The sequence below is a fragment of the Mustela putorius genome, unplaced genomic scaffold (assembly GCF_011764305.1).
Source record: "Mustela putorius furo isolate JIRA1106 unplaced genomic scaffold, ASM1176430v1.1 tig00003927_pilon_pilon_pilon, whole genome shotgun sequence".
NCBI lineage: Eukaryota > Metazoa > Chordata > Mammalia > Carnivora > Mustelidae > Mustela > Mustela putorius.
Window position 1 is genome coordinate 242,001 of NW_025422072.1, and position 22,472 is coordinate 264,472.

Sequence of the window (22,472 nt, forward strand, 5' to 3'; positions counted from 1 at the left end):
AGAGGGCACAGATTGCATGAAGCACTGGGTGTGGTGAAAAAATAATGAATACTGTTATGCTGAAAATAAAAAATAAATTTTAAAAAAAGGGGGATAAAGCATTGGTAATGTCAAACATGGATAAATCTTGAAATATTATGATAAATGATGAAACCAGACATAAATAGTCCACATATCAGGTGATTTCATTCATGTAAAATGTCCAGAAGAGGCAAATCCAAACAGAAAAAGTAGTGGTTGCTAAGAACTGGGTTTAAGGAGAATATAGGAATGACTGCTAATGGATAGCAGGTTTCCTTTTGGGGGAGATCAAAATGTTCTGAAGTTACAGAGCAGTGATAGTTGCACAATTTTGTGAGAAACACTTAACTGTACTCCTTAGGAGGTGAATTGTACATATGGCATATGAATTATATGTTCATTTTAAAAAGCAGGCAATCGTCAACAAAAACAAAGCAAAACAAGAAAGACTAAATAATGATACATGTACCTCTATGGATTCAATTTATTCCTGATAATGTCACCTTCTACAATAAATACAAACATTGTATAAGCATATTTTTCCTTTGGCTCTACATTCATTTTCTAGATTTTTACTTTCAAATTCCAACTTCACCAGTTCTAGTGTGACCAGCCATCCCAATTTTCCAAGGACTGGGCTGGGGGGTTGGGTTCCCAGGACATGGACTTTCAGTACTAAAGCGTGGATAGTTCCAGGAATACTGGGACACGTTTGTTCTTCCATGATCTTGCATAATTTACTTAATTCCTCTGTTCTTTGTTGCAGTACAGGTGATACCCTCCGCATTGCCTTTTCCAGTTTTTCCTTCTAACTCCATGCTATTTCATTTGTCTTAGTTGTTTTTGCTTTAAAGTAATTGCTCACAAATTAGTATATCTCACTAACCCTCTACTGGGTTTGAGGTATGAATAGCGAGATAACTTCTGGATGCTCCCATGGGTGATTGGTCATTAATACATAAAACTAATGCTAAATCTAAACTTGTTTTTCTGCCTAAATTAACTCTCTTGTTGATTTTATCAATTCACTTAATTTCTTGAGCTAAAGAGAGTTATCTCCCCTCATCTTTGCTTTATTACTATATCTAATGGATCACTACACTCTGGTTATGCTACCTGGGAAATTTTCTCAAATCTCCCCCACCTCCTACCTCTCCTATTTATCCCTGCTAACATGTAAGACTGATATTGATGAATATAAAAGAGTTTCTCGCACTTTTTAAATCCATACTCGCTTTGAAAAGCTCAAAAACCCATAAAGATGTATCAAATTTCAAAATACAGTATTAAAGAGAAAACCTAAGACAAGGCACAATTAATTACTTTCTCCAAATTAGACAAATGTCCTATTCTTCAGAGAGTCTGATGCAGCACTTCTTACCTCCTCTTTCACATACAATGCCCACACTGACCCCCACACACATGAACTCCTACCCATGCATGTGACTACACAACATACAAATACACATACACATGTTCTCAGGCCCCAGCAATGAGCATGTTTTAAATTACACCAGCAGAAGCTGATGTTTTGGGCCTCAGGGCAACTGTTCTCTTCTGGAAGACTATACTCCAAAACTGCCTACCTGCTGAACTATTCATCTTTCAAAACTCACGTTAAGTATTGCAGGCTCTGTATATGTGCTGCCGAAGCAAGCACTAGTATTGCAGGCTCTGTAAATCTTTCTTTTGACCACATCAACCCGAATAAATCATTTTTTAACACATTACACTTATCATGAAATATTATAATTTATTTGATAAAGTAACTGCCACCTCCCACTTGAGAGAGAAGAACTGTTAAGACAGGAATTCTGGGGGTGCCTGGGTGGGTCAGTTGTTAAGCCTCTGCCTTCAGCTCAGGTCATGATCCCAGGGTCCAGAGATTGAGCTCCCTGCTCAGTGGAAAGCCAGCTTCTCCCTGCCCCACTCCCCCTGCTTGTGTTCCCTTTCTCACTGTGTCTCTCCCTGCCAAATAAACAAAATCTTAAAAAAAAAAAAAAGACAAGAATTCTGTCTCATTTATCTATGCACGTTGTACCTGAGGAATAGCAGTCAATTTGCTGAACTCCACCATTATTTTTGATGTATTTGTTACTTTGATTAAATGATGACAACTTATGCAGAATGTCAAAAATATGACTAAGTGACATTTTAATAATAACTGCAAAAGAATATTTGGATAGTTTATATACACAGTTATCAAAAATATTAAGTATATTGACATGTGTATCCCTCAATCTAGGCTTGCAAAATAAAATGTACCAAGTAACATAAGCGTAGTCATCCTACTTCCTGTCTACTTACAACTCTCTCTCTTTTCCACGCCTGCAAAAACATTTTTAAAAAGTCATATACAATCACTGTTTCCTTTTCCTGATTCTCATTCCTCCCCACACCTATCGAAATAGAGTATCTCCACCCACTTATGTATTTAAAACTTCTAGGACAAATGCTACCAATGACTTCTGTATAGCCAAATCCAAAGGACATTTTTTATCTCTGAAGTTATTTTTTGATTTTCTGCTGAATTTGATTATTGGAGATTCCCCTTGAGCCCCTCTACTTTGGCTTCTGGTTCTTCTACTTTTTAAATTATTATTTCTCAGCTGAGTCAGGGGATCATTTTCCTTTACCCATTCATTATGCATTGATTTTGCCTAAGATTCTCTCTGTTATCTTTTTCTAACTATATATCTTTTGGTGATGTCATCTACTTTCCCAGTTAACTTTAACTGGGTGTTTCAGGTTCATATATCCAACTATTCCTTGGATAGGTACTATCCAACTATAATGGATAGGTACCACCAAATCTCTGTGTCAAAATCCAAACTCCTCACTGCTTATTTACCTAGATCTAGTTTGCTTCTTTAACCCACTTTTCAGTCAGTGGTCCTTAATTAACAAATAATTATATGATGGTCTCCCTAAACTCTTTCCTTAGAAATCATATTCCATTGACAACCAACCACTGCCAATGTGACTCCTTACTCAGCTTTTGAAATGTTTCCTTCCCACACCTCTGCTGCTCCTATAAGTCAAGATGGTATGTATCATCTTTCTTTGGACTATTATGATAGTCTATTAATTGATTTTCTTGTCCCTAGTTAAGCCCACATCACATTCTTATTCCATCTTCCCAACCTCTGCCAAAGTAATACATCTATGTTATATACCTACACACATATATATAATGCAAATCTAAGCCACTCTCCTAATTAAAACCCATTTGTACATCCTTATAACTAAACATAGAGTTTATTAAATTGTTTAATTTTACCCAGTTGCCATACACAGAAATTCATCCACAATATTAACCTGGGATACATTCTTGGATTTTCAGACCCACTGAAAGGTTGTGACTCACAAATTTAAAAATGCTGACCTACAGGCTAAAGCCTACCCTTAGCCTCCAGCTGCCAATTTATTATTGCCCTTTTCTTATCAACCTAGAAAGGCACATAAGTGGATGTGGAGAACTCAAATTACAAAGACACTATAGAGAATCAGCAAGATAAGGAATGAATTGGAAACGTTAAATACTTCAATTCACCTAAAGAGGGTTTCACTATTTTAACTCAAAAAGTTTATATGAGGAAAGAGGTGGTCAAAATAGTGGCTCCAAAGGAACTACAGTTGCTTTTCTTGGCCACCAGGGAAGTTCTACTAGGTGCAAGATAAATTACAACATATTTCTATAGCTCTTAAGTCTATGGAAAGTAAAAACAAATAAAGGAAAAAGAGTGATCTAAAGTCTTGTTGGGAAGGATGACAAAGGCTGTTCCATATCTAAAAATTCTAATTTAAAATGGACATTAGAATGAGTGGGACCAATTAAAATAGAACCTCAACATGTGGACTATAACATTTTAAAATCAGTATTTATTCCTCAAGGAACTTTCCCAGAAACAGCTGAATCCTTATATAACCCTTATATAAAATAAAATGTTTTATAATGCTTAGAACATAAGATAGGAGGTGGGGATCATAAGTTTTCCATGAATTATGAAAGAAAGTTCAATTATCAGGAAAATGACTTTAGAGCAGGAACATTTACAGAAAAAAATATGGCAACATCATTAAGAGTACTTCTTCCAACTCTGTACTTTTTTCCAATGTAATTATCATTTTTTACTACCTTTAAATCAAAATTATTTTTACTCCTTGAAAAGTACTGATTAAATGTAGAAGATGATATTCAAGTATACTTATTGAGCTAAAATCTATAACCAACCTACTGAGCCTCTGAAAATTTATTTACCAAAATTTTGTTTCCTAAAACATAATTTTTTAAATGATTTGTGACTATCATATATAAAATATAAGGATTTATAAGTTTTGTTTAATTTTGGTCTTTGCCAATAATTATAAAAACTTGCCATAGTAGAAGAATTATGAAAATTCACTTTTTTCTCACTTTTTACAATTTTAACACTTAATTTTGGTTTACTTCAAAGACCTCTCAGTTAAATAAATCGATAGAAAAATCACTCTTAGGACACATTTCTTCAAAGTTGTTTAATAAAAACTTTGGAAGGAGACATTTCCCAGTAGTAACTACTTGGTTGTAATAGGTATGCAGAGTACTGCTACTACTGAGACATTTTAAAGGAATGTTTAATTTTTCTTAATAAGAGCATAATTCTAGTCAGAAGACTGAGGATATCCTGTTACTCTGCAGAATTTAAAGCTATTGACATTTTATCTCATCAAAATCCACATTCACAACTCAGAATTTACTTATTTGGTTTCTTTTCTACTTCCTGCTTCCCCTTTGTGTTGGTCGTTTAACTCTTCACTAGGATCTACACTGGGGGTTGAAAAATAAAAATGAAACTGCAGGGCAATCGGCTCTTTTGGATTATCCATACCTTTAAGTAATATGGTGAGGGTGGATAATGGGCTACCACTGCATTTCCCTTACTTGCACACTCCCCTCTCTGTACCTTACCTACCTACTTCCCTCAAATCTTGGGCTTCAGCCCACACACATTCCAGATCCAAAAGGTACATAATTTCTGCCTCTGTAGAGCCCTAAAAATGTGTCCCTTTCCTCTAATTAGTTTTAAGCTTCCAATATGGCATTAGAAACTTCATTTAACAAAGATACTTAATACAGAGTTCATGTTTTCAGATAATTTTATCTGATTCAATAGTAGCCTTGTTATTACATATACCCGAGCAGTCAGAGTACCTACTCCCACATGCAATGTGAATTAATAAATCTGTAACCAGTGATCTGTGTAAGAGACGACATTTTCAGTCAATAAAACTAATGCCATACTCACGGTGAAGGTTGGTGGGGCTGGTTTTCAGCATTTCTTGGTGTTTTGCAGGCAGCAGGCTTCGCCATGTCCCTGACAACACACCTGGGGCGCATGATAGACAGCACAACGCACTATTAATTATAAAAGGGTATAACACATCTGGAAATTAAACATGGTACTGAAAACACAGTCTAATGGAAAATCTATGTAAGCCCCTTCAATCTTAACCTGGAGACCCTGGAAAAGCCTTTAGAGTTGGATATTTTTTACTTAGAATTCCAAGAGCTCAATTATACCCAAGTAAAATCTGTACTAGCCTCCTTATTTGATTTTCCTTTTAGCAACAATAAAATGATGGTCAGCAGTCATCCCCACAGAAGAAACACTACTGAAGGCTTTGGCCTCGCCATGTGATGACATCTGAAAGCTCAAAAATAAGAACACCTGTTGTGCTGACATGTTAAAAGATGGGCAGGATTTTCTGTGGCTTTGGCTATTTTATTAAAAGATATGGAATCTTGTTTCATGTCATTCATTACCACATGGGTTTTTTCTTTATGCAGAAAGAGATCTAACAGGACTTCAGACATTCTCCATGTTCAAAATCCCCTTCAAGTTAAGAAAAGAAAAAGACTCAGAAAGAAATGTTTATATGTAAAGTGTGTGTGTGTGTGTGTGAGTGTGTGCGTGTGTGTGCGTGTGTGTATAAAATAGAGAAAATACCTCTACAATGTGAAAAAAAAATAGCAAAAGGTCTTTGTGTCTTAAGTCCTCCATTACAGGTTAAATAAATGTAGAGGATAGATAATACAACAGAGCTCCAAAGGGCAGCAGAAGATCCTCTCACCCTTGTGTCAACAGGGCATATAGAGCATTGAAGAGAATCACTGGCAGAAATTCAAAAGCAGCCCCCTTTAAGGCTGTTTAGATACCCTTTCCCCTCAAAAGCTTTAAAAATACTGCTTTGAATAGGGAAGCCTCAGTTAGAAAGCCAAGACCCCACATCTTAGCCTTTGCTAAATGGAAAAGCCCCTTAGGTCCCAGCATTCTTAACCATGAATCTGGTTCTTAACAGTTCCCATGGAGGCTTCTGGGAGGTTTGACTACACTAATAATATTTAAAGCCAGTCGTGTTATTCCAGAAGTGGATCGCTGGTGAGGCAATGGCGGATAAACTGTTTTCCCAGAGCTAAAAGCTGCATGGCAAAATTCTCCACTTCTGAAAGAAACGATACAGGGAAACGTGGACACAACGCAAAGAAACGTGCACACACACATACTGCTCATTCCAAACAAGGTCAAGTGAGACTTAGAAATCAATATGTAACGTGACAAGAAAAGAAAATGGTACTGTTTTAAAGCCTCAATATACTTCCCTCCTGGATAAAAGTAAAGTAAGGTGGCATCTGTCAAGAACTAATGCTAAACTCTTAATGGACTGGTCAAGAGACAGGAGTCAAAGACATCCACAGGAACCACAAAGCCTTCTCTTCTTGTTCTAGTTTCGTGGGAGTAGAAAGCCACTCAGAGACATCAGGGTTAAGGGAATAATAACCAATCAGGCACTTGTTAGGGAGAAATAATGTCCTGGGATTTCTAAGCTCTGAAATGTTAGTCTAACTTAGACAAAGTACAATGCTCAAGAAGTTACATTTCATAGCACTGGAAAATCTGTAGCAATTCCCACTCAACTAAAAATAGAACATTTAGCATATTTAATCTACATGCATTGGTTCGTTAAACTATCGGAAATATCACCAACTTTGAAAAACATTTTGAAGAGTGATATCTATGAGAAACCATATGCAACCTTCTGTCTTAGTTCACTTTTTCCGCTTAAGTTTCAGGAAGTTATACAAAGCTTTAAAATAAAATAATAAATCAACCATTTTAATTACAGTTTTCCTTAGATATGCTTTTAAGTACCTCTTTTATAATAAATGTGGATTATCAGCCAGCACTAAAGGTAGGATCCAAGGCAAAACTTTTTTTTTTTTCTGCCTCGAGTAAATGACCACACCTGGAGGAAAACCCTTATCTAATCTCAAGTAACCAGTGGTTCTGGTACAAAAGCACAATAGCTAAAATACTGCCTCTGTCTGTATAACTATAGACTCTTTCAAATAAAAACTTGACTTGAATTTCTGAACTTTATATATTGGATAATGAAAAAAATTTACCAACAACCTAAAAGATTAGTATTTACAATTAATTTAGATATAATTTTAGGTGCCTGGGTGGGTCCATCGTTAAGCATCTGCCTTCAGCTCAGGTCATGATCTCAGGGTCCTGGAATTGAGCCCCACATCAGGCTCCCTGCTCGGTGGGGAGCCTGCTTCTCCCTGTCCCTTTGCCCCTACACTCCTGCTCTCTTTCTCACTCATGCTCACTCTGTCTTAAGTAAATAAATAAAATCTTTAATAAAAGAATAAATATAACTTTAAATATACTTAATATATTTAATCCTTAAAAAAAGCAGGTAAGCAACATATTTTTTCATACTAACATATATTCTGACCACAAGACTACAGTGATACAGCTGGCTACTGAATCTATGTTTTCTGGAGAAAATCTTTTTGTTTCAGATTGCTATTATTCAACCAAATTGATGCAGATCTAAACTACGGTAATATATACTCCTACATTTTCTAATTGGACTTCTTTTTAGCTGGAATTTTTCTAGATATAGGAAAGAAAAGATTTTTTAAGAATCCCAATGCTCAGACAGATACATTAAGCTATATAAAAAATACATAATACACTTGAGATTTTTGTTAGCTTGTGTGGATCAACATTTCTTTAAAATCGTAGCTGCATTGTGTTGTATCTGACCTATCAATTTGGAGGGGTAAGCTGTAATAGTTTTAACAGTTCTAATATGCAGAAATTGTTTAGCACCAGTACCCTCTATTATCTCCCATGCATTAAACTTGTATCATAAAGACCCTTCATACTTTAAGAAACACAACAATATTTTGTTATGTTGTAACTATTAAGTGTCTTCCTCTACATATGATTTATTCCTTCAGCCAGATGTAAGGAGGCCATAAACCCTGCCAAAGTGCTGACTTCCCAGAATTACTGTGGATCATGAGACTAGGAGTTCAAGGGGTTTCACCTCTATTCTTTGCAACGTCTTTAATTCCTCAGGGATTTATCAGATGTGGACTCTTAACAGTCTTCTTACTGCAAATGAGCATTCCCTCATCACTCAAGCATCACTGCAGATTCATGCAAATGAGACATTCTGCAACCACCTCAGAGGAATGCTTCTCCTGACTCCACCCTCAGCACTGCTGGGTTTTATGAATGACTGCAATCAATGCGATGAATGCCTGCCAACTGCCCACTCAACCACTTCTACTCTTCCCTGCACGTACACACGGGAGAAACTCTAACTGCCACAAGCCTGTTGATGAGGTTATGGTAAGACTTTCATCTCTCTAAATAGGAACTAAAAGGGCTTCCCAACAGAGTATGTGAGTGAAAAATACTAACTACCTTCAAAAAACAAAATTACTTTCTCTCTTTTGTGCTTGCATTTTGGTTCCTGTAATAAATACCTATCCCCCTTGACCCACCTGCAAAAAAAAACAAAAAACAAAAACAAAAAAAACCAAAATATTATTTTGTGAAACTTTATCTCAATTTGAACTTTATCTAAATTGTTTTATTTTTCATGATTAATATCAGGAAATAGTTACTGTGCACAAAGTTGTCAAATAGATATGACAATGTTTATGTTTCTGTTCTCAATTTCTTGGCTTTTGAATTTTATTGAGATTTCTCCTACCATCACCAGAGATAAGTATATTCAGAGTCTCAGGAAAAAGTATATTTGTATTTACTCCCCAAGTGTTATTGTACTAGTCTGCATTTGTCCTAAGAAGCTTAGAGACAGTTAAAATAACATAAGATTGAGAAAATGAAAAATTTTTTAAATACACAATCTTCTGATTTGCAGATCACCAGTTAACAAAATATAAAGGGGCACCTGGGTGGCTCAGTTGGTTGAGAATATGACTCTTGATTTTGGCTCAGATTATGATCTCATGGTGGTAAGATCAAGCCCCACATTGGGCTCCTTGCTGAGCTGAAGTCTAGAAAGAAAGATTCTCCTGCAACCATCTCCATCTTGGATGATTGCAAATACATTTCGCTAGCTGTTCAGGCCAATAACTTTAGACTTTACTCCTCTTTTCTTACACCTAGCATCCAATTCATAAAATTGGTCATAATCCCAAAATATGTTCACAGTCTGACCATTTTTTACCTCCTCAATTATTGTCATCCTGTCTTGAGACATTATCACCATTTACCTGGATTCCCACAAGACCTTTACCTGGTTGTCCAGCAATTTACCCTTGCCCTTCTCCTCTAGACTATTCTCAACAGCCAGAGCAACTCTTCCGAAAGATAAATCAGGTCATGACTGCTGTGCTCAAAATTCTGCAATGGCTCCCCAGTTTACTTACACATAAATTGCCAGAGTCCTCAGAACATAATCTGGCCTCCCGTAACGCTGGAGTTCATCGCCTGCTACTCCTTGTTCCCTACTCCCTCGCTCCTTGTTCATTCTGCTCCAGCCACACTGGCTTCCTTCCTGGTTTTCCTCAAATACACGGGGCATGATCTTACTTTGGGTCCCGTAAGGGCCTATTTAGCCAGAGCAGCCCCACCCCGGCTGAACTACATTTTGCCGTGAAGCTTAAATTGACCTTGTCCCATCAGGGAAACTTATTTAAAAGCATGTCCGGGAAAACAGTCCCAGGTAACAAAGTCCAAGTACAGGGTGGGTCAGGCCAGGTGGAGGTATTCAATCAGTGGGTGCACATATTGTCTCCTAGCTACCAAGGAGTATGGGCCCCCACCCTTTGGGAGTCTTTTGGCGCCAATCCTAACCAAGGTGTGATAGGCTGGTTCAAATGTCTACTAGGGTAAATTGTAATTCAGTTGGTTGCCTAGCATCACTGTGGAGTTTCCTATGTGGGCGTTACAATCTTATTGGCCACCTGTGTGTGGCCAGGCCCAACCACATGGCCTTTGCTCTACAAAAGTCAGTCTGGAAAGCAGGGAGGGGTCGCCCTCTCTGTAAGAGGTGTGGCCCTGGCTGGCCAGTTTGATTCCTGATGCTTGGCGGGAAATAAAGCTTTGCTTGACCTTCGCTTTGTATCAGTCTCGCTCCTTTAATCACAGACCCATTATTGGGGTACCCAATTTTGGGGGGACCCAACAGATCCCTTTTACTGTAAGGGCCTATTTAGCCAGAGCGATTCCATCCGGTTAAACAGTGATTTTGTTGTTTATACAGTAAAACTTAAACTGTCCCTGCTCCCATCCCCCACCCAGGGAACTTACTTAAAAACAAGTCCCGGAAATCAGTGCCAGGTAACAAAGCCCAAATAAAAGGGTGGGTCAGGCCAGGTGAAGGTACTCAATCAGTGGGGGTGCATACTGTCTCCCTAGCTACCAAGGAGTATGGGCCCTGCCTTTTGGGCACCAATTCTGACCAAGGTGATAGGCTAGGTGAAATGTCTACTATAGGGTAAATTGTAATTCAATGGATTCAACTGGTCACTTATGTGTGACCTAGCAGGACTGTGTAGCTTTCTCTGTGTGTTACAATCTCATTGGCCACCAGTCTTTAAGGCAGAGAGAGGTTGCCCTCTCTGTAAGAGATGGCCCTGAACAGTCGGTTTGATGGTTGGTTTGAGTCTCGATGCTTGGCGCAAAATAAATCTTTGCTTGACCTTCGCTTTGTATCAGTCTCACTCCTTTGATCACGGACCCATTATTGGGGGACCTTTCATTTACCAGCCAACTTTTCCTTCTGTCCAGAATGTTCTTTCCTGATATCAGTGCAACTCCCTTACCTCTTTCAAGACTTTTCTCAAATGTCAGTTCTTGAAGGTTCCCATTCTGATTATTTTACTTACCACTGTAATCTGCTTTCCCATAGCCACCAGACTTCTATATGTCCAATCCCCTTTACCTTGCTCTACTACTTATTAAAGTTTACTGCCTCTCACTGCTCCAATGTGAACTGCTCAAAAGGAGGGATCTCGGTCTCTTCGGTTCACTGACATATGCCAAGAACCTAGAATAGTGCCTGACACGATAGACACTTAATACATATCTGTTAAATGAATGAATAAGATAAAAAGGACAAAAGCTGTGGATTTTAAGCTTGAGTAATTTTAACATGCTAAAACACAGTGATTTAGAATAGATTCTAGGTATGCAGGATTGCAGCATACATCATTTCTAAAAAATACTTACAAAATATAAATGGATCCATGGCCAATAAGTTTTATGACTTAAATAACTTCAGTAAGTGTGTTTTTATATGGTTTGACTAAATTTCATTCTTCTTCTGAACAAGAAAAAAGATATTCCTCCACATATGACTTATATAGTAGAAAAGACTCTCTAATGTCAAGTCATTGGTTGAACGAGTAAGATATATTTAACATAAAGTGTACTGGTATTTTATCAAATAAAACTTGGAAATAATTCTATGGGAGGCAGTTCATTAAAGTAAAAAGAGAAAATCACTTTTTCTTCTGATTTTTCTAAACATATAGGAAAATAAGAAGTACTTTTGTTCATTTTACACCTATTCTGTACTAAATGTACACAGCATATCTCTTATTCAAACTTCGAGACACTACTCTGAAAAGAGACATGATTGTCCCATTTGACAGATGAAGAAACTACACATCTAAGAGATTATTTTTCTAATAGTAATGGCAAATATTGATATTTTAAGAAGCCAAGGTTTTTATCAAGGTCTCCTTGGCATCGAAGTTGATATCCTTTCCATCACCTTCAAGCAGCCTCCTGAAATTTACACAAGGCGTCAGGTTGGTTTAATTGGAAATGCAGAGTGACCTTAAGACCAATGGTGACACTCTGGAAGGTGAAACACAAGACACGCCATCTCTATATAGTAAAAGCCGATACAAGAAAAAGAATCAAGAAAGCTAAAAAGATTTTTTTTAACACATGTTCAAAACAATACAATTGATAAAAAATCTCCTCAAATACATTTCTCCAAGGAGGGCTTCAAAAGTGATTCATTCCCACTCACAAATACTAAAAGAGAAAAAGCAGAAAAATATTACTTTAAAAAGTGAGTTTTTAAAACTGCATATTCATGTCAATTTAACCGTGAACAAATGAGTATGATGACTATTACCCATAAGATGAAGATGGAATAGTAAAAATTCTACACCAGAAGGAGAGTGAATGTTGATATTTTAAAAATCCAGATGTACTAATCACAAATCATCAGGGCCTGTTATACCTCTGGTGTGCATTCAGGGAACCCTCAGAAGCTACATTAGAGTAATTTTTATTCTAAAAAAGATGTGGAGGACAGGCAAAGTAGGTTCTTAATGATATGCAAAGGGAAGCCAGTTGGCCATTTTTCACAATGACTGATGAGGGTCACTGAACCTCCCCTGAAGAGGTCAGGAAGTTACTCACAAAACCAGACCCAGAAAGGTACAGTATTCTAAAATAAAGGTGATAACTAGATCAAGATTCACTTGAGATTAATAGGAGATTCTAAGTTTTAGAAAACCAGACTTTTCAAAGACTGATAAAAAGGAAAATGACAGGTAAAAAATCAAGTCCAGGTCTTCTGAATTATTCAAACCTAGCCCTTAATGTCTCCAAAATGCCAATAGGCTAATTTTGTTTCCTAATATTATTTCCAACATTTTGGCAATATGACCAATTAACTCCTTTTTATCTAAGCTACTGTCTTCTGTTGACATAGTTTCTTTTTTTATCCACCAATTCTTGAGATATTATGCATATCTATGAATTTATATCTGCTAACATCCCCCCACACACTGTCCCATTTACATTCTATTTACTAGCCTGTGTACATTCTCCAAAAGCCACCTGCTGCCTGCAAAACAACACAACTTTAGAAAACTCAAAAGCACCAGAAATTTCCTACCACTAAACCTGCAAGAGAGAATTTCTGTTCATTCCCCAGAGTGGAGAAATCCCATCTAGTAAGAAGTAAGGAATTTCCAGAGGGAGGAAGCTATTAATATGTCGCTGTAGCAGAGCTATCAAGGATGAGCTCTGAAATCATGTTTTGAACTCTCCAGAAGTACAAAGAGATGGGGCACGAGTGGAATTATGGTGGGTCGATGGGACAAGGGGTGCTGTGAAAGTGGAGGGAGTGCAGTCAATTAGTGCAAATGGAAACAAAAGCTGATTTGAAAAAAGAGGATTAATGAGGGAAGATGGTCTTTTTCATAGTCATGGGTGAGATTCTAAGCAAAGGAATTAACATGCCCTGGGAAAAGGGAGAAGTTCAAGGTACAGGGAAAGAGGTGTGGCAGCAGGGGTGGGGGGAAGGAAGGACAGAATCTGGTGTGAAAGTAACGTTGCTGGGAAGATAGTGAGGGATGACATGAAAAAAAGAGGTAGGGGATTTGTCCCCAAGATGTCACCTTTCATTTGACCCTGGCATTTCCATTTTCTCCAAAACAGATTCTTGCAGGATAATGTTCAACGAGATTCATTTTGGAAAGGTTTTGGAGAGTGAAAATCCTCTTTCTACCTCTTCTATTTCTAATTCATCTCCTTAGAGGCAGAAAGTTCTGCTTAAAACCTCCCCACTCCTGCCTGTGTCTGGAGTAGGGGAATGTCTGAGGGAGTTCCCTTCTCCCAACCATCAACCACTAAGAGTTTGTTTTCACTAGTGACCAGGATTACCAGGTCTCAAAAAGCAAAAATAAGTGAGCAGTTTCCTCTTTTGCTCATTGAGTGCAAGCACAGAGGGACCTATTTTTGTTTCTTCTTGAGTACCCAGCTTCCCTCAGTAAGCACTCGGAGCAGTTCTGGGTGGGGCAAAATCTGTGACGTTGCTAAGGCTACCTCTTTTTCTCACTAACCCAGCTCTGTGCAAGCTATGTAGGTAAAAACATCTGAAGCCTGCTCAGAGGTCTTAGTCTTTCAGATTTACAGTGAATTAAGAAAACAAAAATGAAACGATGACGAAAGCAACAAAAACTCACCTGGGAATGATAACCCACAGCAAATAAGGAGAACATCACAAAAAGTTAAGTAGTATCTAATTTTCTTTAGTGAGGGAAGAAACTGTGGATTAGCAAATTCAGCCTGTTTTGTTCTTCCGGCATTCATGACAGTGCTTCTGTGTGGAACTATCCTCATGGGCTCCAGGTTCACACACCAAAGTCTTTAGTTTCATTTCTTTTCCATGAAAGAAAGCATATTGGTCTAAAACTGAGTAAGAATGACAGTATTGTGGGGGTAACCTTGGAACTATCGTAAAGTTATCGTAAAGAGGAAACTCTTTACAGGTTTTAGTTCAATTTCATTAATAAGTAGTTCCCAGTACCCCTAACAGCTAACTTTTGTGCCTGCCAGTCCAACCAAGAACCACTCGTCTGAACTCGTCTCTGCCCCAAACCTGGCTGAGTATAGTCTCTCCATCTTAAGAATCACAGACTTGAATGGGATGAGAGAGACTGTTGAGTCAGCCATAACACCCAGTAAAACAGGAATAGTAGCACTCTCAGAGAGAACATGTAACTAAAAGTTGTCTTAATTCAAAAAAGCAATTCAGCAAAACAAGATGAAATTAAAGATATTTAGATGTGAAAACTATACAATCACGAAACAGAAAAATAATAGTAAATAATATCAGCTAAAATTTCTGAATGCTTGGGGTGCCTGGGTGGCTCAGTGGGTTAAAGCCTCTGCCTTCGGCTCAGGTCATGATCCCAGGGTCCTGGGATCAAGCCCCGCATTGGGCTCTCTGCTCAGCAGGGAGCCTGCTTTCTCCTCTCTGCCTGCCTCTCTGCCTATTTGTGATCTCTGTCTGTCAAATAAATAAATAAAATCTTTAAAAAAATAAAATAAAATCTAAAATTTCTGACTGCTCACAGTGGACTAAGAGCTATGCTAAGAATTTCATATGCTATTAGTCATGACACCTGGAGCTACCCAAGTTACACATTTACTTGTGAAATACCAATTTCTTCTTAGGAGAGTCAATTCATGTTTTCAAAAATCTATGGTATCTGTGAAGTACTTTGTTTTGAGCAAATAAATTGTTTCACAGTCATTAAAGTTTCAGCAAGAGCTATACAATTATGATCAAGTATTTTAAGCTTTAACCCCTCATACACATCTCCTTGCCACATTTCAGTGTTGTAGAAGAATAACAGATAGTTGTCAGGTAATGGTTATCTATAGTCTACATGCCCAGAGTAAAGAATGCAATTTGGTAGTAGAGAAAGATAAATGGTATTTATAAAGATTATTGCCAGAGCTTGCTTACAACTCACAATTCTTCTGCTCTTTATCTGTAACACAAAACCATAGCTCTTTGGATAATGATTTTGGGGGTTTGTTCAATGTATCTAAGTATGCCTTTTCTCCAAAAGCATTCATTCTCCTTCCTCATCTGGGAGCCAGATAGCTAAATAAATATCTACTAAGAGGTCCATAACGGTTCCTTGGTGGTATTTAAGTGGATTTTAAATAGATAAAATAAAATGGGAAAATTAAACTTGGAAAAGGATTAATGAAGTATTTCAGGCATTGCTTTCAATTAATCGTAACTATCTTCTCAACTGATTCACCTGCCTAGAAATTAGAGAGAAAACGGAGCCAGATATGAACATATGCTGTACATGGACTATTACTTGTGCAAAATATATACTATTCACTTTTTATTGTAAATATCATTTCTTTACTTTGTCAAGAGGCCACAATACTGATGGAAGGTAAAATATCTGGAAAGATAATACAGTAAGTATGACTTCTTACCTTTCACTGACAAGGGCAAACATTCTCTAAATGCTCTTCTCAGCTCTCTTGACTCGGTAGGACTGCCCTTCTTGTGGTTTCAAGTTGGCTGATGGTTCATGAATTGTCATTTCCAGACTCAACCCCCATTATCTATCAGGTCTTAAATCCATATCTACTTAAATACTTTCCTAACAACTGAGCTTAAGCCAATTGAAATACTGAACTTAATATTTTCCCTTCTCTCAAACTGAAAACCTCCCAAATTCTATATAGGAGTTAATCAAATCTTCCTACTACTGATGTTCATAATCTTGATGCCAGTATCACCTCTTACTCTCCCTAATGGACAATGAATGATTATTAAGTCCTCTGACTATTCCTTTGAAGACTCTCTTGAAATTGCTTTTTCTTATTTTTGTATACTACTTCCAAATTCATTTTATCTCTTAAATGAAGTGCTAGTTTTCCTTAAATTCCATTTTCTCCTATTCACAGATTCTGTAAAACAGCTCGCATCCCCCTCCCCCATCAAATACATACACAGCTATCCAGTTCTAGGGTATTTCTTCGACAAATGCCCTCATTCACTAATCTCTTCTGCTTAATTCCTGATACAGCCCACTTCCAAGTCAGGTATATCTATTTCAAATTCTTGGAACATAATTTTGTCATTTTCATCTCTGTTCCACATACCATTTTCTTACTCAAAATTATCTGCTTTCTTTTCCCTCTCCATTAATTTTAGCTCTTTCGAAATCAACTGATTTATATTGAAACATACTAAAGTCCAGGAAAGCTTCTAGGCTAAGGACTCTTCATTCATCCTTCACCAGTATATTCTGTGAAGGGTCCATATATAGGCAAGAGAGATTTTAATAGCTGTAGCTCAACTACTGGGAAGAGGTTCAATAAATGTCTGCTTTAGAATGGAGGCATATTCCAAAGAGCCAGTTGGAAAGCCCTGATGATTATGTCATCTCTGGGATCAGTGAACAAATAACTTGCAGGGCACTTGCTCTGTGCCATACACTGTGACAAGTACTATGGTCACAACCTGAAATCAAGTCAGTCTGTTCATTAATAATGATAATAACTGATACTTATTGAGCATTACATGAACTTTTTTCAGCTCTTTATATACATTAACTCATGTGATCCTCACAATTCCAGGTGCTAGGCAGAGAAAAGAACCATTAACACAGCATTGACAAAGCCCTGTTATATGTAAGTTGCAACAGTATTAGTTCAACAAACTGAACTCTTATTTGAATACCATTTTATTTCCTTGAAATTGCTTAAATTATCTCTTTTGTAAAATAAAAATTATCTTCAAATATAGGTAAAAACAAGATTAAGTGTTGAAATCTAGATTAATAATGCAAGAAAGGATGACTTTCTCCAAAAAATGCTAAACATAAATATTTTTATTTTGAATAATAGTCTATTATCCACTACATGTAAAAGAATGAAACTGGACTACTTTTTAACACCATACACAAAAATAAACACAAAACAGATTAAAAACCTAAATGTGAGACCTGAAACCATAAAAATCCTGGAAGAGAACACAGACAGTCATTTCTCTGACATCAGCCATAGCAACATTTTTCTAGACACGTCTCCGAAGGCAAGACGACCAAAAGCAAAAATAAAATATTGAGACTACATCAAAACAAAAAGCTTTTTCACAATAAAGGTAACCATCAACAAAACAAAAAAACAACTTACCGAATGAGAGAAGATATTTGGAAATGATATATGTGACAAGAGGTTAATATCCAAAATGCATAAAGAACTTATACACCCCAATGCCCCCCCCCAAAAAAGAAAAGAAACAAACCAAAACAACAACAACAACAAAAATAGTCAAATTAGAAAATGGGCAGAGGATCTGAATGGATAGTTTTCCAAAGGAAATATACAGTCAACAGACACATGAAAAACGCTCAACATGACTAATTGTCAGGGAAATACAAATCAAAACCACAATGAGATATCACCTCATGCCTAAATGGTTAGAATCAAGAAGATAAGAAACAAGTGTTGGTGAGGATGTCAAAAAAAGAAACCCTTGTGCACCTTTGGAGGGAATGCAAATTGGTATGGCTGCTGTGAAAAATAGTATGGAGGTTCCTCAAAAAATTAAAAATAGAAATACCATACAATCCAATAATTCCACTATTGGGTATTTACCCAAGGAAAATGAAAACACTAACTCGAAGACATATCTGCACTGCTATATTTATTATAGCATTATTTATAATAGCCAAGACATGGAAACAATCTAAGTGTCCATCAATAGATGAATGGATAAGGAAAATGTGGTGTGACTGATATATATATATACACACATATGTATGTATATATGTAAGTATGTATACATTATGCTGTGTTCACCACACATATAGCTACTCTCTGACCCATTACCTCATTATTACAATGTCATTGACTGTATTCCTTATGCTCTGCTTTTTATTCCCATGAATTATTCATTCCATAACTGGAGGCTTATATCTCCCTCTTCTCTTGACCCATTTTGCCCAACCCCTCTCCCCTCTGACAGCCATCAGTTTGTTCTCTGTATTTATAGTTCTGGCTCTACTTTTTGTTTGCTTATTCATTTTTTAAAGTTCCATTTATAAGTGGAATCATATGGTATTTGTTCTTCTCAGTCTGACTTATTTCACTTAGCATAATATCCCTCTAAGTTAATCCATGTTGTCTCAAATGGCATGATCTCATCCTTTAAATGGTTATGTAATATTCTATACCACGTGGAAGCCTCCAGTTATGGAATGAATAGGTCATGGGAATAAAAAGCAGAGCATACAGAATATAGTCAATGACACTGTGATAATGATGTAATGGGACAGAGGGTAGCTATACATATGGTGAACATAACATAATGCAAAAACTTGTCAAATCATTGAGCTGTACACCTGAAACTAATGTAATATTGTGTGACTACACTCAAATAAAAAAATTTAAAAACCTAAAAGCCTATTATACTTTTAATGTACAGGTATTCTATTAATGTCACTTAGTGTTCTCAAAGATTGTAAAATAATTTTAATTTTATTATCATATATAACTAATGTTCATCTCACTCTTCAGCACCACTTCCAGGGTTTCAGCTAGTCACTCCTGGGATTTACTTGATATATACCTCTTATTTACAGATCCATGAATATTAAAAAAAAAAAAATAGAGGTTTTCAAACTCTAAGACTGAAATTTGTCACTCCTTCCTTCCAAATCATTAACTTCTTTTTTAAAAATTCATTAATTTGGGGCGCCTGGGTGGCTCAGTGGGTTAAGCCACTGCCTTTGGCTCAGGTCATAATCTCAGGGTCCTGGGATCCAGCCCCGCATCAGGCTCTCTGCTCAGCAGGGAGCCTGCTGCTTCCTCCTCTCTCTCTGCTGCCTCTCTGCCTGCTTATGATCTCTCTCTGTCAAATAAATAAATAAAATCTTAAAAAATAATAATAAAAAAATAAAATTCATTAATTTATTCATTTTATAGAGACACATGAGGAGGGGTAGAGGGGGAGAGAGAGAGTCAATCTCAAGCAGACTCCACACTGAGCATGGAGCCTGATACAGGGCTCAATCCCAGGATTCTGAAGTCATGACCTAGCTGAAACCAAAAGTCAGATGCTTAACTGACTGTGCCACCCAGGTGCCCCCACCAAGTCACTAACTTCTATGGCATTAGTGCTTCTGCTATAGGAAACCTAAAGCCACAGGTAGTTCACTAGCCTTAGGATAGCTAATTCTATTGTTAAGGATTTCTGACTATTGCAGTATTCTTTTTTAAATGTCTACCGAAATTTACCCAGATGTAGCTTCCTAACTGCCCTTGAAAAGCTAAAAGCTGAACAGAACAAGTTTGTTGTCTTTTACAGAGACTGTCTCATCTATTTGAATTGAGTCTTGTGTTCCCTCTACCCTCACTTCACTTCTCTTTCTCATTAACCCCTCAACTGACTCTCATTAGGCATGCACTCTGTAGCTGCACTTCTTTCGCTAAACAGCTCTCTTAAAAGTTAACTCCATTTGTTGTGCAGTGTTACCACTCTAGATCCACAGGAAGGAACACAAACTCTAATGGCCTCTCAGATGCCAGCTCATATTAAAAGGCCAAGTGACCAAAGTGATATTCAAGGGAAATCATCAGTGAGTGTCTTCCAAACATGGCCATGTATCAGAATTATCTAAAAGAGGTTTTTAAAAGGAACAAAGTCATAGGGTGCTCGCCCAGACCCTCAGAGCTAGAGTTTGGGCATGGGGATTCTCAAATGATAAGCTTCCCAGGATGATTCTAATATGTTCACGCAGGTATTTGGGAACTCCTAATGAATGAGCCATTCATTTACTACACAGGACAGCCTGAGTCCTTTCCTTTGAGGAAGCTAAACCATCAGAAATCTCAAATAACTTGGATCACATTATCATAATCCCTCATGGAATAGCTTTTCCTGACTGCCATTTTAATGTCATGCCTCCAGTTTTTATGGCCAACTGATACAAGAAATAGCTGTATGGAGTCGGTATTTGCCTTTAGTAGAAATTACTGGTGAGGTCACTGTCTATTACATCAGTTTGAGCCCTTTCTATAAAACTCCACATGCAGGGTGCCTGGGTGGCTCAGTAGGTTAAGTGTCCAACTCTTGATTTTGGCTCAGGTCATGATCTCAGGTTTGTGTGTTGAGCCCCAAAGTCCAACATCTTCCTGAGCATGGAGCCTGCTTAAGATTCTCTCTGCCCCCTCCCCTGCACTCATGCTCTCTTGTTCTCTCATACTCACCAGAAAACAAAAACAAAAAAACAAAAAAAAAATTCACATCCATTCCACAATTTTTGTTCTCAAAATTTAGCACCAAGAAAAATGTCATTCTTTGTTTATTACAAATACCTATCATGACTTCTTTTGGTCAAGGTTCCAAGAAAGTTCAGAGAAAAACTCAGAGTTTATCATAATAACAGCTGACATGGTAACCATGTTTATAATCTCACATCTTTCTTGATTATAAGTTTAAATTTCTATTTTACTAATGTTTTATGTTGAAATCCTCTTGAGAAAAACAAAACAGAATCACAGAAAGAAAATGTTAAAACTTTATCTCATAAGAAAAAGTTAAAAGAATCAATTTTTCTTAAGCTTAAAAAATCTAATATGCTTTACAGAGTATAGTTTGGCATCTATATATACATATATATACACACACACACATATATGTATATGTAATTATGACGATAATGACATCTCACTAAAATTGAAATGTTATACAAAATTAACATTTCAAAAGAATGCTTCACAGAAACATTCCATAGGAATTAAGTAAGTGTTATCACACAGAAAGAAAATGGTTTCATGGTCAAATAAATGTGAGAAACAAATTAAACAGGTTAAGTAGGGTTTTTTACTGAATAGATTTTCAGATCCTCCAAGATGATAGTGTTCATTGTTCACTTCTAAGACAGAAACACACTATGTAGCATTTCCCAAGGAATAGCATTCAGTTTCAGAAATGATGAATTGACACTTAGTAACTGCAACATCAGAAATATTCATTCTCCATGGGATATAATTGATGCTTGGTAAATTATTCCAAATGACAACACAGAATAGCAAATATGGCACTTCACTTCAGTAGGAAATATTTTCAACTGGCCACTTCTTATTCTAAAAGCATAACCACATTTACTTGAACATAAGCAATGACCTCACATTTTGGTCCATTGAACATATCATAGAACTCTTAAGAAAGTTCATCTTCCAAATGACAATACAGTTTCAGGGACCATCTTTTTTCCATTCTCATATATTAATTTCACAGAGAGATGACCCACACGAGGTACTTAATAATTCTTTCATGACTAAGCATCCAATATAAACTCATCAAAGGCATTAAACTAATTTTTTGTGTAAAGCCTAGAGTTTTTATTTGTGGACTGGTTGTTTTTTCACACTGGTAGCAGTCAATATATTTATGTAAACTTAAAGGTAAATAACTAAAAAGGCATGGAAATCCTAATGTACTTCTTTGAAATACCCAAGTTAGATGTATGAGGAATAAAAATGTGATCATTGCAGTAGGTAGACTATATCTGTCATCCTAATAGTGAAGAGGAAATATAAGAAACTCTTTAACATTTTCATTGTTCATAAACACAATTTATATAGTCATTTTTTAAGCAAATAATTGTATAGCTTATTTTGCCTGCAGAGAAATGAGAGAGAGGGTAATGAGACACTTTTTCTAAAACCATGTAGTTACCTTACTGAAAATTTTTCTACTTTTTCTCTTATGTATAAAATTTAGTAAAAAGATGTGACATTGACAAGATTGTCTTTGTCTACTCAAATTAGCCATAATTT

At 36.8% G+C, this 22,472-nt stretch overlaps 1 protein-coding gene across 6 annotated transcripts in view; it reads right to left on the reverse strand.

Moving 5' to 3' along the window:
- LOC123388939 (regulating synaptic membrane exocytosis protein 1-like) overlaps window positions 1–22,472 on the reverse strand; it is a 230,504-nt gene that overhangs the window by 136,968 nt on the left and 71,064 nt on the right. For 5 of the 6 annotated variants that reach the window (XM_045069369.1, XM_045069368.1, XM_045069371.1 and 2 more), the window contains exon 2: window positions 5,310–5,390. The exons of the other annotated variant lie outside the window; for it this stretch is intronic. In XM_045069369.1, the coding sequence (XP_044925304.1) occupies window positions 5,310–5,390 (81 nt within the window). The remainder of the gene's footprint in view (window positions 1–5,309; window positions 5,391–22,472) is intronic. 6 annotated transcript variants of the gene reach the window in all.